At 37.8% G+C, this 20177-nt stretch overlaps 1 protein-coding gene across 1 annotated transcript in view; it reads right to left on the bottom strand.

The window, feature by feature from the left end:
- Positions 1-20177, bottom strand: part of ESR1 (estrogen receptor 1) — a 181855-nt gene that overhangs the window by 24012 nt on the left and 137666 nt on the right. The window contains exon 7 of the mRNA XM_062573729.1: positions 3455-3593. Within this exon, the coding sequence (XP_062429713.1) occupies positions 3455-3593 (139 nt within the window). The remainder of the gene's footprint in view (positions 1-3454; positions 3594-20177) is intronic.

The following is a 20177-nucleotide window of genomic DNA, read 5'->3' as shown; positions in this document are numbered from 1 at the left end:
CATCTACACAACAAGCAGTAGTTTCAACATATTGGCAGTTTAATTGTTCCCCCCCTTTTTTTTTTAAATAAGTAAGGCGAAGTTTTAAGAAGGAATTTGAAGTGAGTCATGAAGGGCTGTTTTGCAGCTATTTTCAAGGAGTCTTCCAGGTGTGAATAGTTGCATGGGAAAATCACACAGGTATTTACTTGAAAATTTAACAAGAAGACTAACAGAATGGGAAGAGACAGTCTCTAAAAGATCTTCAAAGAGAAGACAAGCTGAAGTTTAATATGACACAACAGGAAGCATAAACTGGGAGAACAAAAAAATCAGAGATGTTCAAAAAATGGCAGAGTACGGGTATTATTCTAAATGCTTTTCAGATAGATATGAACAAAGCAACATTGTATTTTTCTAGCCCAGAGAGAAAGACGTTGTCATAATGAAATGACCTGAGCTTTACACACAGATTGATACCAAAGACTATATCTTTGAGACTTTAGACAGAAAGAATCTGTCAGATATAAGATAAGCCTGAATGTGAAAAATGAAAGAGATGTATAAATTAGAGATGATGTCGGGCAGGGAATGTTCTGACAGAGGTAGAGGTGTGGGCAGAGTGTGGCAAAGAGTTCCCTATTCATGACATTGAACTTGAGCTGAACTCCAGAAAAACACAGGTTAGAGACAGGCTAAGATTTTAGTGTCTGCATTTAGTGAGTCTGGATTAGAGGCAGCAGTTAAATTTATATTTGCAAATGCTGTTAACCCCATACATCACAGAACAGGAAAAAAGCAATGGAGATTCAGGACAGAATGCTGTGGGTCCTCATAGGGAGATGAAAATAGTGAAAAGGAGTACCCTATACTGAATACGCTGAAAATTAAGGGCAGAAGCACAGATGAAAGAAAATTGTATCACTGTGTTTATCTTTTCCATTATTTTAACCTTTAAATGGGATGATTTCATTATTTAAGTTGACAGCAGTCATTCATTAAACAACTTGCATTCTTCTTGCAATATTTGTCCAGGTATTTGATTCCGTAGAACAACTCCATTGACTTAAACACACTTTGAATCATGCTCTGTTCTGTCTTTTCAAATTTGACAAAGAATATGCTTTTGCCCTATAGCATTAAAAAAAGGCAAGCTGCCTAAACCAAGGCAGCACACTGCTAACATGTAGTGTTAGCACTAATTAATTAGTATATCAACAGTTAATTAGCATTCAGTTCTCCCCAATGTCCAGTGCTTTTAGTATATTAGTTTCAGCAGATATCACCACCAAGCAGAGTGAAACAAGTACATGATGCCTTAGAAATACAAAATATGTTATTTATTTGAAAATGAGAACATATATCTGCATTTTTAGAAACAGTCTTATCTGAAAGTCAGAAAACAAAAAGCTTATTATAAAGTTAGTTGATTTTTCATCTCTAAAATAATGTGTAGTTCCAGTTGCACACAACCGTTTTCTTTAATCCAGCAGAGAATTGGCTGAAACTGCATGAATCATCTACTCTTACTCCATTTTATTCAGCATATGGGAATTTTTATTGTTGAAGAAGAAGCTTCCCCAGTTCCTCCTCTTAGCTAAGAGGAAGATAAACAGTACTCTGGCTCTACTCTTCCGTTTTCAAATTTTTCTTATAATCTGCATTGTGAAACGTGGAATGGTTGGGTCTTTGGAAGCTAGATTACAATTTATAGTGCACTTTTCAATAATATACTAGTTTTGCTTTTCTGCAGTAGTAAATTATACTTCTCAAGTGAGCTAAAAAAATATTTTTAAATAGCTGTGTTTTCTTGACTTTTTGCTCGGTCTAATAAGGCCATACCTGTAGATATTTTCACTGCACAAAATGAGAATGTGTTTTATACATATCTTGTTCCATGTGACAGATCATGTGCTTCTATAGGTAGAACAGTGTTTTTATTACAGCGATAAATACATCTACTTTTTATTGCTACAAAATATTATTATTATATACATATTATGCTGTTAGGCATTATAATTTGTATTTCATTAAAACACAAAGTGTAAACTTTATTTTTTTTTTTTTGCAAATAGACTAAAAAAATCAGAGGTTTAGCATGGTACATATACAGAAATGAAAGCTCAGTTTCCCACAGCTAACAGAGCAAAGCTACTCAAAACACATAGCAATAGAACATTGTTAGTAACCCATCAGACATTTGGTCATTCAGTTTTGGAGCTTAATGAAGCAGTGATAGTAAATTTAAAAGAAATTTAACAGCCCAACTATTTTATTACTTACTATAATGTTGATGTTATCAATAGAAGAAGAGAATCAGCTTTTCTGCTAATAAGAGTTTTGTCTCCTTAACCTAACAACTGGCTGCAGCAGTTGAAGGCACTACCTTGGACTTTGTTCCCAACCTCTGCTATGCTCTTCTGTCCGTCTGGAAGCAGGGTTGAAAGAGCAGGGTGCACATCTAGATCTTGGCTGCTTCACCACATGTTCTAATGCCTTAGCTCAGCTCTTCCTTCATCCTCAGTTTACACCAAGGTGCCTAGCTCTGCATGAAAGTGACTGATGTCTACACACAATCTCCCTCCTGCCAACTCCGTTATGTGGGCGGTAACCTTCAATAGAGGAGCGCTACCAATAGCTAGGATAACTATATCTTTACCACTTGTCACTAGATTTGCCACGGTCTTTTGTCAAACCCTTAGTTCACTCACTATTCTCCTTTAACACTCTGTCTCGGAGCTGAAATTTTTCATGACTGGAAAAAAAGAGCAATTGTGTATACATTAAGATAGCTAGAACATATTTTCAAAGCCTATCAATCTTCCTGCTTTTATTCATGGAAAGACTGCCAGCAAAAATCCAAGATATTGTTGTATGACAGATGCATATTTTTCCATCTCTCATTTAGAAACACCTACAGCTTCTTAGCAAGGCCGGCTAGAAGAGTCTTAGGACAGCAAGCAAGCAATTTTCACACATTAGACTATGGTGTTCAGGAAAAAAAACTTCTCTTCAAATGAGCAACTCTATAGCCTAGACTCCTTTGGGATTTTGTCCTGTAATTTTGTCTGGCTGCTTGGATCGACCAATTTTAACTTAGTCTACATGAGAGGATTTAGGTAAGCAGAAGTAATAATCTGAAATAAAGTGATTAGAATTCAGGAGTTTATCCTTCTAAGTTTCTCAACAAACTGTACATATTGTAAAAGGAGCTTTCTGCTGCCTTTGAAAGAAAGTACTTCTGGCAGCAAGTGACTTTCCAAAGTTTTCCATATCTACTAAATTACCAGAATCACATTCTAGAGCATGTCTAGGGTTTAAGAGAACCTTTTCTATTCACAACTAGGTCAATTCTGATTAACTTACAACATACTGTCAAACTGCAATATTAGCGAGATAACCAGAAGCTAAAAATTATTCTGGTTGCAGCAGAAAGAAATTAACTTAAATAATTAACAACAATATGCACACTGACCTGTCCAGTAATAGGTTAGGTGCAAATAAAAGCTTTCCCGGGTGTTCCATGGAGCGCCAGACTAAGCCAATCATCAGTATCTCTAACCAGGCACATTCCAGTAGATGGACCTGATCATGGAGTGTTAAATCCACGAATCCTGAAAGAATAAATAGGAGACAGAGTAAACATACTCTAGTTTTGCAAGTGGAACAAAATTATTCAGAGAATTGGATTTAAAAGTGCCTTTGAGCTGGATAACCAAAAATGAAAAGCAGTAAAACAGACATTTGTCCTCTTTGCATCGTCTAGGTGAGTTTTGTTTAATTTTAGGTGCTGTGTGGCTCCAATCTACAGAACAATCATCACTTTCCAGGGTCCTGGCTGTGCCCTGGCTGCATCCCATCACCAGAGCAAAGCTAGAAGCAGTGGAGCATCTCCCTCCCTGTGCCTGTGGCTCATGGCCTGGGAAGCCAGGCACACTGCAGAAAGGAGCAGCAACCTGCTCCAGTTCTGGTTTGCCCAGGACATGATGAGGGCAAAATGGGAAAACAACTCATATAAAATGCAATGACAACTCTAATAATCAGCTAATCTCAGAACAGTTTTCTAGTGGAATATAATGTTTCAGGCTCAGGAACATTCAGCCTATTGCAAGTGCCACGTCTGGGTTAAAGAGAGCCTAATACAACATTTAAAATAAATCAGCAAGCAAATGCTGATCACAAAATAGTTGGAACTCATTGATGAATCATTTGCTTGTATTTATATTGGATTATAGCATCTGAAGGAAGAAGCTGCCCTCTTTCATTGAATGTTTAAAAACACTGGAAAGGATGGATTGAAAATGAGGACATGGCTTATAGCAATACTTCAGTATAAGAATAATAATGAAGGCAGACAAGAAAGTGTAATGACAGTGGGTCTTTCCTTGGTTTGTTTCACAGAATAAATGATATCACTGTCTCACAGAGAATCTCATTTTCACGAAAACTCCTTTCAGTCCAAAGACTGAAAGTCCAAAGTCTGAAAGTCTTTGGGATTACACAACACAGTTTGTTAGACCTTAGCATGAGGTATTCTTTAGTTGCATGAACTTGTTAGGACTAAAACATGCAGACGTTCCCTCAAAACAAATATTATTATCCCTTAATAACTGTTACATAGCAATGGCATGTCTGTCTGAAACATATTATTGATCTTTGCCACAGATTAATATTTTTTGTGCAATATTCTCACCAGAGGCAGTTTCAAATAACAAACCTGACATACTCTGGAGTACTATCAGGGGGCAGGGCAGGAGTAAGGCGTGTGTTTGTAAAGATAATGGTTGTGGTATAAAATACATTTTTGACATAACAAAAAGAGAAAGAAAAAAAGAGTTCACAGAAAAATTAGAAAATATTTCTATGATATCTGCTCTATAAAACACCAATAATATTTTATGAAAATATTTTAGAGCTAATCAGTCCATTCATAAAGAATCATTCAAAAATGGAATAAGTTTGACATATCTGAAATAAAGCCACTAGGAGTGGATTTAGAAAGCTGCATTACCTGCTCTTCTTCTGAACATGGTAGCTATCGTAAAAAAATAGTTTTCTTTTTTCCCCTGTATTTTTCCTTTACTATCAAATGAAAAGATGACTTTCAGAATTCACACAGATGGAATGGTATTTGTCTGAGTCACCAAACAGCCTGAAACAATATTGCTGAAACTTAAACCAGCAACGTTATTAACTACAAAGCACTAATTACAAACTAGCAAAAATGAACTGCTATCCACACACATAGAGAACAAACAATAAATGCTAAGTTCCCAATTAACTGTTGTCATATTTGCTTATGGCAACACGTCACATGATGGAGTTTTAATCTATGATTGACAAGCACCACAGCAGTTCCCCGTGTGGTACCACACAGTCCCTGTGTGGCATTTGACGTTTGCATTCAGGGCATTAAAAGTCAGTTATATTGCCATCATTTCACATGATTGCACGCTGTTCTACCGTGGAATGATTTCTTTGCTGCAGAAAAACTGAGTTTGCTGCAATTGTGCTAATTCACTTTACTGTAAAACTCTGCTCATTCTACGATACTCTGGGTGCCAAAATGTTTGGCAATGCTGTGAAGTCAGAGCCATTTCTCAAGTCTAAATTCAACATAAATGCACGAACAAAGAAAGCCACAGGTTTCTTTTCAAACTCAGTGCACATTAAATGACTTCTTACTTTTCAATAGTCTTTTCCCCTCAGAGTTTTGCAAAACTTAAAACAAAACATACAGAAATAACATCATCATGCATTGAAAAGTTGCTACCTTTCCTGGAGAGGACAGTAATTGTATGCTATAGCAGAAACCAAGTAGGAATTAACAAATCTCATAGGGCTCAAAAAAGGTTTGAACTTCTTTCTTCAGTATGCCAAACAAGACCCCTTTCTTTGTTTAATTCAATTTAACGGTGTGTCAATATTTTAAAGGATTAAATGATTTTGCAGCCTGACATGTACTTTGGTTTATATAACAGAACAGTTAACACAAGCTTTGATTAATACAGGTTTAAAAGGCTGTAATACAATAATGAACATCAACTATAATTCATATAAAACCTTATGAAATAAACTCAATGGCTTTTTAGATGATATTGGAAGTTTAGCTGATGGTGTTTTGATGAAACAGGCTTCTATGAGACATTTGATTTGATAATTCATGGTATTTTATAATAAAACTAGAATACAAAAAAAATCACCATGCAACAGATTAAGTGAATTAGAATATTTTAAATGACAGATTACAGTATGTAATGGTAAGAGGGTAATGATAATCCTCATTGAACTGACTTGTTTTTAGAGGAACTCCATACATACCCCATACCTTCCTCCTACATAATTTTTTTAATTGATGTAGTAGAAGAAAATAAATCATAATTCACATGGCATGTAGGAAATACTGCAAAAAGTAGGTTAATAATGGAAACAATCTAGATCACTGGCTAGCTTCATGATAATAAAGACATACATTTAAAATGATGAACATTAGCCATATATACAGGATGTAATAACAGTAGCTCTGAAAAGGCCTTAGATATGATGGAGAAAAAGCTTTCAGTGTGAAGCTGCATCTAGAAAGATAATGTGCTTCTTTATGAAAATCTAGGGAAACTTCAACAGAGTAAGAAAGTTAAATTAATTTTGTGTTACCTGAATCTGGTAACCACTGTTCAAGAAGGAGGATGATAAATTGAAGAGAATGATGGAGAAACATCAAAATGACTACAGCATTGAAAACCAAGGTTGCTAGGGAAGAATAGCCTTTTTGAAGCCAAATGGGCTGAAGGGGTTACATTATTGTAATTAGTAAATATCTAAACAAGAGAAAGAAAATGTCATTACAATGATTATGGCGTAACTTAGAAGAGCCCATACTGGAAGTTAAACCTGCACCAAGTTGGACTATAAATGAAGGTCAATTGTTGACCACAAAGATAGCTATTATACAAGCAGCATACTACATAGTTCCATGAGTCTGCTGTGATTAGAAATGTTAATCAAGATTTAATTATTAGACATAATCTTGTCCAAGCATGTTAATTCAGAATAATGTTACAGGAGGTTACATTAAATAATGAATAAATCATTAGTCGCTTCATCACTCAGAGCATGCTGCATTTTAATGCAGCTAAAATTATGTTTAGATATGCACTACATCAGTAGGTTTTTTTAATGGTGGCAAGTTTTGAAAAAGTATTTTTGGACTCTAAATTTTCAGTAATTGTACTCCAAAGGAAAAGAAAGCACCCCATTTCACTGTTGATAAATTAGTTGCAGCTTATGGATGTAACCTATACCTGACTCTGAGTAAGAGAGTGGCCTTTCAAGACTTATCAAAATCCTTGTGTCGCCAAAAATCGCAAGACCTAGACTGCCCTTATGCCATCATGCATCATAAACTTGACAAGAGCATTTGTGGTTTAAACGGCATGGCTAGACCATCCGAGGCTAAATCATCATCACAGAGATTAATTAATGGTATTTTTGAGTGACTGTTAAAACAGAACACAGTGATTGTTCCAAAAGCTCTTTTATAAATCTGAAAACTGAAGAAAATGTGAACTTCTGAAAAGCCAGAACCTGCATATAACACAGCTAAGGGTAGGTGGCAATTAGATTTATGTTCTTAGTATAGAACACAAAACAGTAATGTTTAAAATAAACTGATTAACCCTTCTAGCATAAAACATCAGTATGCACTGCATCTGTGACAATATGATACAGCTCTCTCTCTACCAGACAGTAAGACACTCTGAAGCAGCAGCAGATTCATGGAGGAAAAGCTATAAGAATCCCTACACCAGCAAGCAAGACTTATTCTATAGAGGTGAAACAAATCTTGGAAATCCAAAATTGTATGATCCTACCATCCTGCAAGAAGAAAGGCAATAACCATGCCCAATGGGAATGAGCAAACCCCTTGGTGATCTGAGAGTCTGGACTATTGTCCAAAGGGAAGGGTCACCATGAAAGAATACAAGGCTTGCTGAAAGGAGTTTTAGGCAGAACATATATCCTTGACAACAATACAGAAAAGGTTTATGCAGTAAGTTGTCTGGTTATAGTATGGAAGGATACAACGCTCAGTTGATTTCCATGTATTACTACTCTTACATATATTGTGAACCATGCAATATTCTGAGACAACTGCCAACTATGTAGATATAGATATATAGACGCAGATACACACTTTATTTTACCAACCAAATATTTTGAAACTAGTAAGTTTGTAACCTAACAACTTTTGACCTAATGACTAGCTTTTTATTTTATCAAATACAATTTTTTAATAATTAACATTCTCTGAGACTCAACATCCAAGTGTCATTGCAGATTTAATCCCATAAACAAAAAATAATTCCACCACTGTCACTAGCATCTGGGGATCATTTAATTACCATCATTTCATGGCTTCTACTAAAACTCTTAAGATGCAGGTATAAAGTGACTATTCCTCAGACTGTTTTTCTTCCACCAGCAAATGATAAAGCAATCTTATTTTTTTCATCTGATTCAATCATAATCCTGTCTATATGTCTATATCATACATCTTAATTACCATGATGGTACCCGAAGTATCAATTTTGGCCCATTTTTGCAAAGCAACAAGCAACGTTCTGCCAGAAAGGATGACTCTCGTTCTCCAGCTGCTTTGAAAGAAAATGAAACAAAAGTAGTAAAAAGTTTAAAAAGCAATACCAAAAGCCCATCCAGCATGTCACGTGCTTATGGCAAAACAGTTTTCTCAGGCTCCAGTGAATTGTAGCTCAGGGACTTCTGGAGCCAGAAATGGTCTTTCTGTACTTAATCTTCCTTAACCTTTTTCCTCCAAGTTTGTCTAGCTGCTTTTTGAACCCCGGTAGACTTTTCATCCACTTCAGATTTTTCATGTATTCTGGCAGTAATATCCTCTGGCAAAAGTTTCACACCTTAAGTTAATACTGTGAAAATAATCACCTCCTGTTGTTTGTTCTGCAAAATTTCTTACAGTCTTTTGATGTCCCTATCCATTTTATTGGAAGACACCATCATTCCCTAAGCCATCATTTTCCTTATGTTTTCATTGATTTCTATCACATCTCTGTCAATATTTTCTTTTCCAGAAAGAACAGTTTTAGTATATATTTTCAGCCATTCTTCAGATGAAAATTGTCCCTTTCACCCTTGAACATCCATATTGTCCTTCTCTGAGCATTTTCCAGAGCTGATGAGACAGACTGCAGTATTTCAGCTTGTCTGTATCTTCATCACCTTAGTTGGCTTCTTATTAGCAGTAATTTTTATAACCAGTATTCACTCCTTTTTTTTCAGTTAACTTGTTGAACAGAGTAAGCACACCTATCAGACTCCAAACACTTTTTTTAATCATCTGTCTGCTTATCTAAAATCTCTAACCTGATACATTATCTTCTATAACAAAAAATACAAAAAGAAATGTCATGAGAAATTAGAACATTTTGCATCACGTATCTTAAAATTCCATACATTAATAACTATCTTGTTCTATCTTTTTGCAAAGTTTTGAAAAATAGCAGCAATCACTGGAAAAGGCTGTTATTTACAATCCAATACAGTATCTCAGCTATGCAACAGTCATACACTAGGCCACATTTGGAACAAAACTCTAATTAGGTTGGCAAAGACAGTGGGAAAGTAGTGGTTAGTGCTGCTACATAATAGCTAGCAATCATTCAATAAAACAACCAAATTAATAGGTTTATACAGACACAAAATGTCTAAATAGATAAAACAGGAAAACAGAGAAATAATTCCTACAGCAAATTCCACTCTCAAGAAACATCCAGCAAGAGGGGAAACAGCATCTGTTTCTCCTAACCTAACACACCATGAAAGGATCAATAGCTCAGTCACCACTGTGAGAAGCCAGTTTGACCAAGACATGAAACCTGTGGTGGCTGCCGCAGGGAGTTGGGACGATGCACAGCTGGGGTGTCAGTATCCACATCTCCATTCCAAGCAGAGAGGGGTGATACATACACAATGATTTCTGTATCTTGGGCATAAGGCAAAGTTTCTATCCAAATTTGCATGGGCCTTTTGGACTGATCAAGGCCTAAGGCTGAGCTAGGAAACCTCTTAGTCTGGCTAAGTGGCTAAAGCTTACACCTTGCCTATAGACTTGTCTGTACCCAACAGTAGCAGCAAGGAAAACCAGAGTCCACAGACAGGTCAGTCAGGGAATCACCAACACTATACTCCGTATTCCAAGAGTGTCGCTTTTCCCCAGGGCTATTTCTTACATTTCTTATTCCTACTTTTTTCCACAGATCTGAACACCAAAATAATTGGAAATACTTAATCCCTCCCTTCTCAGTGCATTTGAAGAATGAAATGTACACACTGGCCTAATTCTTGACACAAACCCAATGTTTCAAATCAAGCTCTATTTTGAGGACTGATGATCAATAGTTTCTAAAATAACACAGAGCAAGTGGCACAAATGTAGGAGACTAAACATTTTGTCTACTCTTTCTTTCAGAGTTCTCTCTCTTTTCACTGCTTGTGTAATTATAATATAGCAGAATGCAAATCCAAACTTATAAACTCTCTCCTCTAAGCCTAGTCTGTCAGAAATGAAGTGAGATCAGAGAGAAGAGCATCAGCTCTTAAATACAGTTAATTATTTAAAAACAATAAAAAATATTTCACGTTTACCATTATAAGCTCTACTGGTTCTAACTCTCTCTCTGAAAAATAACAGTTACCACCTACAGCAATAAACATAATCACAGTTACGGATGTTGCAGGGGGTCATATTTGTTGCTTTTATTTCAAATCCTATTTTAGGAACTGGTCACTTACGTTTCCACCTAAAAGCTGCACTGTGACAATTCCAAAATGTGTTTGCCAGATGAATGAGAACTACTTCAACCATTTTTCATTTGCAGAAATGTGTAAAGTACTACCAGTTTGATCAATACGTCTTACTTTCACAAGAAGCACATACTTTCTTTAGGCCTACCCAGTTCATATCTTTTCTGGATTAAGAGAAGAAAAAGCACCTGAAGACACTCCTGGTTCAAACAGCTAATGCCTCTTTCAGGGAAGGAATTGCTCCTTCCTTCTTCTGATGCACTGCACTCTACACTATGATGCACAAACATATCTGAGTACATCACGTCATAAACACTGTCCTATGCCCAATTTCCTACACCTAAGCAAGCCTGTAAAGAACTTATCCAAGTAGGAGTTAACGTATTCAACTCCTATATTTTGCACCAAGCAAAAGCACTCAAGTGGTAATGACAGAAAATCGCCACAGGTCAGACACACATTATCTTCCCTGGATAAACCCTTGCAACATTTATATGATACTGCTGTCCTGCCTCAGAAAAACGTCAGAGGTCCCCAATGCAGCACTGAGATGGTTGGAGTTGTTCCTAGGGAGATACGCCCGGCGCCGGCCCAGCGGGGGCGTGTGAACCCCCACGCCGGGTCCGGGCTCCCAGCTTGGGAGTGCTCTTGGGGATTCAGCGGGTAGTAAACTCTGGCTGAACAGTAACACTGCGTGAATTAGTCTATAGGATTTGATTGCCTGGGAAAATCCGTCCTGAGCTGATGGATGGCCAAGCCATGTGTCCAAAGCTGAAGGTTTCTCCCCCTCTGTCTCTCCCTTGCACAGAAACAGTTTGGAGAGAGGATAGCTTGTACTGAAATGTAGCTCCAGTCTATGGCTGAAATGCAGCACCGACATACCCTATGAAGCCAAGTGTTTTAATTTCCTGATTTTCATTGCATGTGTCAGTACGTCTGACTTGACTAAAACCCAGTTTTTATTTTGCAACTGTTTTGCTTGGTTAACAAAAGAATATTCCAGAAAGTGCATTACCCGTAGCAGTTAACACAAATACATTGAGGCCTTTCATCAGGGAACATAATAAATGTAATCGGCACTCACATAGCACTTTACATTTTCAAAGGGCAGTAAAGCCATTAAGTATTATTAAATGCATTTTACAGATAGAGCACAGAGAGGTTAAGTGCCTTGTCCAAAAGGAGCCAGGATTAGGACAGAGATGTGGCGGGCTCTTAGCACACTCTCTAATCCTTTCAGCCACAAAATCTTTGGGATGCAGAAGACTCTCTGAAATCAAGTGCCAACTTTGTTTCTTGCAAATCAGAAAAAAAGGAGACAGTCAGAAGTAACTAAACTTGAGAAGAGAAGAGAAGAGAAGAGAAGAGAAGAGAAGAGAAGAGAAGAGAAGAGAAGAGAAAAAAAATTTCCCCAAATTAGAGCTGGGGAGAAAGTGTTTAAAATGTGAGCAGAAAACCTGGATGCAGTTAAGTAAATAAACATTAATTCCTTCCTGGTTTTAACACACTGATTAATATATGAAGGCTGCCTCCTGATTTGCTAGTGAAGGTTTATTATACCGATTTTATAAAGCAAAAAGGAATGTATACATATATCTTCTCTGCAAGAAACAAGCATCTCAAAAGAGCAAAGCAAAATGACTTTCATTATTAAATGACAATTTCCTGCAACACTACACCAGTCATTATTTAAAGCATGTTAATTATCCTTCATCCCTGGACTGAGTCAGAGACTCAGGACAGACTTTGACAAAAGTAAGATGCTCCTTTACGGTACCTTAATCACCGAGAGCTATGCTTTTTCTCAAGGAGTTCAGGCTTGCCAATAAAATATACAAGGCACTGCCTGCATACAGAGCATGAGATATACCTGAAGCTGTTCCCAATGACTTCAAATGTAGGAGCAGGCTATCAGCCCTAAGTTCAGGCTTTCTATTTCAAGTAAGTTCTCTGGATCTGTGACTACAGAGGTTAAGGAGGATGCTATGCACAATTTATTACCTGCAGCCTAAAATGCACAGGGTAAAGTATTATATCTCATTTTGTTTTATTGTCTCAGCAACACCTAGTTCCATTACTCTAAATTTATACCAATATTCAGGCCAGTTGCAAGCAGGGTTGGGTTTATGTGAATTTATAATTTTTGAGAGGTCACTGTTAAGCAAACTGTTTTCCATCAATAGCAGATCCAGCTAAAATCATTAGTGGTGCCGATCATGCATTCTTGCCTGACTTTTATGAACACAAAAGACACGCTAAAAAATACAAGTTGTCCTCTCCACGTCATTCTTCCCTCTCCTTTTCCCACCAGGGCTGCTATTCTCCTGGTCTATTCTGTTGCTTTAACTGTTCATCTAACTGCTTGAAATAACATGGCAAAAAGAGCATGAAAGGATAGCAATGGGCAGCCATGGAGTAGCAACCGCTTAAAATGTGCCACTGGTAGAATCCTTTGCGTAAACGGGCCGTGAGTTTTAAGCTGAAGTCTAGCAGGACGTGGATTTTTTTTTTTTGTATTCAGGCTGCCACCAAGAAAGAATAAGGTTTTTAGCATTCGGGTGATCATCTTACTAAAATACAGGTCTTGTGTTCCAATAACAATCTAAATCAATGCAAATAAGTGATGGTTTTGTGGCTGTTATGAGCAATCATTTGAGTAAATGCATAGTAATGCACGATTTCCCATGGTGTGGTGCAGGCTTGCTGAGAGCAGGCTTGGATAAGCATTGCACACGTGGTGTTTGCTACTGCTCCAGCAGATTGGCCCTTGCTGAATTAACTCAGGGTAGAGAGAGGCAATGCAGATGTCTTGCACACTCTAATGCCATCCAGGTGACAAGACAGGGGTGACAAGTGAATGAAACTCCAGATTAAAAAGTGTCTGGAGACCTACCCTACCGCAGACAGCTCACCACTACTTCTCTGCATCTCAGTTTCCCCACTCACATTAGCAATAAAAATATCTCCTCACTCAGTCTTGAGATCAGATTAGAAGAGACCTAAAGTTTATCATTACACATTTAAGAACATTTGGGTAAGAGAAACAATTTGGTTAATTTTCCTTTATAAGGTAACAGACTCAGATCAACTTCAGCCAGTCTTTCAAACTACCATTATTCATATTATAGAAGCAATTAGATGCTGAAATTAATGATTGCTAACCCTATTCTTTGCCAGTTTTTAAATGTATCTAAACTCCTGGGTTTATATTTTTGATTATTTCTAGGAATTTTTGAACTCTACTACAATTAAAATTTTCATCATTTCAACTTCTATCTCCATCTATGCCTGAAAGCATGAGAAACGTCAGTTTTGAATTTAACACATTTTTGACTATAACAACTTTCACTTGTTAGAATTAGGAATTCCTCCTTACCCTCCCCCATAATTCATAAAACTCAGTGAATAAAACACTAAGTTTTCTGCTCCACAGTCTATTCCATCCCAAGATCTACTGTACTTACCACTGAAACAATTAACATTCACAGCATCTGGAACTAGCAGAAGAGTGGATTATTTTGCAACCCAAGGAAAAGAAGGAAAAACTGTCAAGCCTATAGTGAACTTGAAGATTAAAACTGCTTCAAGACTACAAATAGAAACTGCTCAGAACATAACGTGCTGTACCCAAGAAATGAAGCATAACCTCAGAGTTCATGGTCTGGTCATTCTTTATAGTCATTAGGAAATAAAACTAGCTAGACTAAGGCACCTGCATCCATTTTATTTCTTCTGATTGTTCACTTTTGGAGAAGTCCTATTTTTGTCTATTGCCCATCTATGTGAGCAACACAAACTATTTACATATACACACACTTCTTACTCATTGCATTAGCTTGTACCAATATCAAAACAGAAACATAAACATATATAAGTAGGGCTCAGATGTTTATTTCCCATTCGATTCTTTTCACCCCTACACAACTGATTTTGAACAGAACCCAATCTCTGAAAAATTATCCAAGAAATTGTAATGACACATCAAAGAGAAAAAAAGACAGCAAAATTAATGGCAGCAATTTCCTTTAACCACTACAACAACAAGAGCATTTTAGCAGCTGTGTGGGAGTGTCACCATATGACAGAGCAGAGGAATACATTACAGGGAAAGCAAGACACTGGAATGTAGCTGACCATTTATATTCATTTTCTTGTCCAGGGAAACCTAATAAGTTAGCAAGCCGCATGTTCCCAGAAAACATTGTTCACTTAAGCCCCTTTTGTTGCACACTCTTCTTCAATGGATAACAAAATCACAGCAAATTTCAGCATCTGCCAGGCTTCAGACAATGTAAGGAAACTCATGTTGCACGCACCAGCAACTCATGTTGCATGCATCAACCATATGCATTTAAACAAAACATAGATACTGTACTTGGAGAATCGCCTCCTTGCACTCAAACTCCTATACCGTCTCTGAGACATACATTGAAGCTAGAGCAGATTAGAAGTCCTCAGACAGAACATTTTACAAGGGGAAGCGACAGGCTGACAAATTAAAAATGTTCTAGAAAACCTCTTGACTTCCAGAAAACAAAACAAAACAAACAAAAAATCAAACAGGCTAGGTAGGTGCTATCAGGGAACACCTAGCACTCCAATCAGCTTTCTCATTAGCTTTCAGTAGTCTGGCTGGCATCTATTCCTCCTCAAGATTGTGAAAGCTATCTAACCATCTACTAAATTTAGGCCCTTTTTGGCAAACTTCTCTTGTCCTGATTTTAAATAAGTGACATGGCCCTGGGCAACCTGCTCTAGTTGACCCTGCCTGAGCAGGGGAGTTTGGACCAGATGATCTCCAGAGGCACCTTCCAATCCCAACTATCCTGTGTGTGATTCTGTGTGTGACTAAAATATTCAAAATCTTAATTAAATGTATTCTTTTCTATTAAACAAAATGTTTCATTTCACCTGAAACAGTTACTATCTTTCAAAAAAGCTTAAAAATGTGATTTCGTATTAAGCTGAAATAATTCTTTTTTATTGTTTGGAACTGCCAGGAAACAAAGAAATTAATTATTCACACAACTCTGATGGAGACATCTGGAAAAGCTTTGGAACAGTGTACAAGTTCATCCAAACTAACTGGACCTATAAACCTTATTTATCATCCTGTGTCAGGACTGGAAAGTTGCATGGAATTCCATTACATTAAAAAAAAAATCATAGTAATATCTTCTAATAAGTAAAACAGTAGAAAATAAAGAAGAAAAAGAAAGAAAAAAAAATAGAAGAAAAATGTGTAACTTAAAATTCAAAAAGTTATTCCTGTAACTATAATGTAGTATTTTTTTCAAACTATAAAACGTGGCAATTTTCATCTTCCCCATTTACATACAATACCTGATCTATTTTGTTTTTCTTCTGTCTTTCATCTGCCTATGGAACATGAATTTGACAGATATTTCTCAGATGAAAATAAAACTTTTCGCTTAGGTCGGGAGACAGAACCATTCCATACTGTTCAGACATAGACCAAGAGAACAGTTTATGAATAGCATCAAGACATCAAGTTTATTAATATAAATAAGGCTTTTTCAGGCTGAAAGCCTCTGTTCTCAGAAGGAGAACTGTGTTTGGTGCAAAAAAACTGAGGCAGTAAATATCATCTGACTGCTGCCAAATGATGTTGCCCACAGCTGGTGTTATCCAGAAGGTTCTTATGGCTGGAACTATTACACACGTCTACAGCTAATATATATTTATAAGCTCATACAAACACACTTAGACATAGCCTTACCTCTGCAAAAGTCAATTACACTTAATGCACTTAGAAAATTGGGAGTAAAGAGGCACAGTGTCAGGCTGGCAGTTTGTTAAGAAGGGAGGGGTCATCTCATCAGAGTTATACTAAAATAGTCAGGGAAGAGCTAAGACAATTCTACCATCCCCTATCAAATTATTTCAGAGCAGTTACTGACAAGCTAATATCACTCTATCTGCCACCTAGTAAAAATCAGCATTTCAAAGCTATTCCGCAACATTACTTGTAAATAGAGTATCTCCTAGAAAAGCTGGTAAGAATTATTCACTGTCAGCTGAAGAAGAACAGACCTGAATATATCAGATTGCAATGATGGACTTTTACCAAAATCTCTTAGAAGGCCTACTACTGATAAAGAATGTTAAAAAGGCTCATCTGGAGTTTAAAGAAGAGAGTGCTATGACTGATCTATCTGCTGAAATAAGATTGTAAGGGAAATGTATTTATATTGCCAGGTAGTGTCTCATTCAGATGTTAATGTTAGGATCTTTCTCAAACAACTGACTAGAAGTGGCCCCTTCAAAAAAATAAGAAATACTTAGAGTGCAAAAAGGTACAAAAACAGAGAAGAAACAGAGCTGAGAAATAGAACAGATGTCAAATAAATTATGTATTTTACTATACTACATTATTTCAGGCTTGGATATAATTCAGTTTTTCTTACAGATACCTAAATAGCAGCATCAAAGATCACTTCTCAAGATAGGTTTGCATAACACCTGGATAAAGCACCACATAAAATTTCTTGAAGTAAGAGAACCTGTGGCTAAGAAAGGCATACTGATGAGTCATAAAATGGGAGCATAATAAGTACAATAAAAACATAACAGATTTAATTCATATTTATACCTGTAGCTAAGTTGACTATGAGCCAGCAAGGTGCCCTTGTGGCCAGGAAGGCCAATGGTATCCTGGGGTGCATTAGGAAGAGTGCTGCCAGCAGATCGAGGGAGGTGATCCTGCCCCTCTGCTCAGCCCTGGGGAGGCCTCATCTCGAGTGCTGTGTCCAGTTCTGGGCTCCCCAGTACAAGAGAGACATGGAGCTACTGGAGAGAGTCCAGCGTAGGACTACGAAGATGATCAGAGGGCTGGAGCACCTGCCCTATGAGGAACGGCTGCGAGAGCTGGGCCTGTTTAGCCTGGGGAAGAGAAGGCTGAAGGGGGATCTTATCAATGTGTGTAAGTACCTGAAGGGAGGGTGTCAAGGGGATGGGGACAAACTCTCTTCAGTTGTCCTGTTCAAAAGGACTAGAGGAAACAGGCACAAACTGAACCACAGGAACTTCCGCCTGACCGTGAGGGGGAATTTCTTCCCTGGGAGAGTGACGGAGCACTGGACCAGGTTGCCCAGAGAGGTTGTGGAGTCTCCTTCTCTGGAGATATTCAAGGCCTGCCTGGATGCAACCCTGTCTACCATGCTCTAGGTGACCCTGCTTGAGCAGGGAGGTTGGACTAGATGATCTCCAGAGGTCCCTTCCAACCTTACCCGTTCTGTGATTCTGTGTAACACTCGTCAGATCTGGTTTTGTTTGTTTCAGAATAAGTGAGTTTAGCATGCTTCACAGCACTCCTATGCAGCAAAGTACTGTAATGGCTGTTTAGGCATGGAAAAACTGGCATAATATAAGAGTTGCAGAAATTTAACGCAGGGAGACACTGGCAGAGCTAGGAGCAAAATGAAGGTTTCCCAACGGTAAGGCAACATTCTTCCCAAAAGGCCCTGTGCATATAACCCTATATGCGTACTTGGAAAAACAAAAGTGCATTTGGTATTCACGTCAGAGTCAGTGAGTCTCCATATCTATATTCACATAAATACTAAGGGGAAAAAATGAAGTCACAATAGACTAAATAAGAGGAAAAAATACACTAGGTTTTCACTGATAGCTCTTCTCTGTCAGTTGAGAACCTGCTTATACATACAGCTTTTAATACGTGCAAGACATCATTAACCCATTAATACAAGTGGCTTATTCCACCACCATCAAATAATACATACCACATCTTTCCTTTTCCACAAAATTTGCCTGATTCTGTTATGCAGAAGAAGAGTAGAAATCAGTCATTGATTCCAAGTTTGCCAGAAGTCTACATTGATTCAGTCACTATCTACCACCCATACAGCCCAGAGAACTTCCAGAATTTGGTGTCTTCCTGGAAGCAAAGACAGAAGAAGAACTTCTGAAAAATAACTGATAGGGCATAGAAAGCAAACCAGAGGCTTCCTGTAGCCTCCAAACAGCACAGGCAAATGAGCAGCTAGTCTGTTTCTGCGTAGTACAGTCTCTTGCACCCCAGGAATGGAGGCAAAGCTAACAACTATGACTCTCTACGAACTACAGCGCCTGCTGACATAACAGTTTGAGATCTTCTCTAGACTTTCAAAACAAGGAGCAATGGGAAAATTACCCTGCTGCCCTCTCCCCGCAGCTCTCCCAGCCCCTCACAGTTCTGACATAACATTTCAGAACATACTACAGAACAAATACAAAGCAGATGTACAATGTACATTTCAGCAAGCAGTATAAAGACTGTAAATGGGGCAGTAACTAGAAGACTCTTGCCTTTTATATAGGAGAGATTAGAAAAGTCCTCTCTGTTAAAGTAGAAATAAAGAAAAAATGAATTGGAAAAAGACCAAGTTAATGCTGTATTTTACTGTTAACAATACAGATAAATGAGTATTTTTTTCTCCAGCATCTTCCTCTTAACCAAGCTTATGCCTGTTCTAGTGTCAGCCTCTCACTTCAGCTGGCTCACCTTCTTGGTGGTGAGCTGGACTGGGGAACTCACCACAGTTACAGGTGACGCAAAAAAGTGGTTTATTTCTAATCCAGATCAGTTCCTCCATCCTGCTACCTGCACACCGTCCAAACACTGCTACCACAGTAACTCAGAGGGCAGCAGGAGAGCAGGAACCACTTCAGATGCACCATCACAGGCAGATATAGTTGTGAATCTACAGCAAGAGCATCTCTCCACAGCAGTTGATGTATACTAGTAACTGCAATCCCATCTTCATCCTCTCTTTCTTGAGTTGTACATACACCTGCATTTCTTTGACCATGTAGTGAGGCATATTGCTCTTTTGTAGGGCTTTTTGTAGCTCAGCTCCCTTCATGAGCTCATCACAGCTGCATTAGCATAATGCCAGTGACATCAAGAGGTAGTAACAGCATTTGGGGATGAGGGAAGGACTGGACTGTCACAGCTGGGTTTAGACCTGTTAAAGCTGCCATGGAAGTGCTTCTCACAATTTGTGTTAGGAGTAAATATATATTTAAATCAGCAGAGATTAAATCTGTAGTATTCTAGGGCATAAAAGGCCAGCTTAACATGGTATGGAACTATGGATTTTAATTTGCAGTAAGGGTGCAAAGTAAGGTTCCATCAGTGCCTGCAGATCTCCAAAGTATGTGCTATAAATCTATGTGAAACACATAAGAAACATTAGCTCTGTAGCAATCAAAGGGGATTTTTGAAATAGGTCAGGCATACTCAGTAATACTATATTCAATTATATTAGCATGACGCTAATAGCGTGTATATTTTGGCTATATTCTGGTCAGTTTTTTCTAATGTAATGAACATACCC

The sequence above is a fragment of the Rhea pennata genome, chromosome 3, assembly GCF_028389875.1.
Source record: "Rhea pennata isolate bPtePen1 chromosome 3, bPtePen1.pri, whole genome shotgun sequence".
Classification (NCBI taxonomy): domain Eukaryota; kingdom Metazoa; phylum Chordata; class Aves; order Rheiformes; family Rheidae; genus Rhea; species Rhea pennata.
This window is presented reverse-complemented; position numbering and strand designations above follow the sequence as displayed.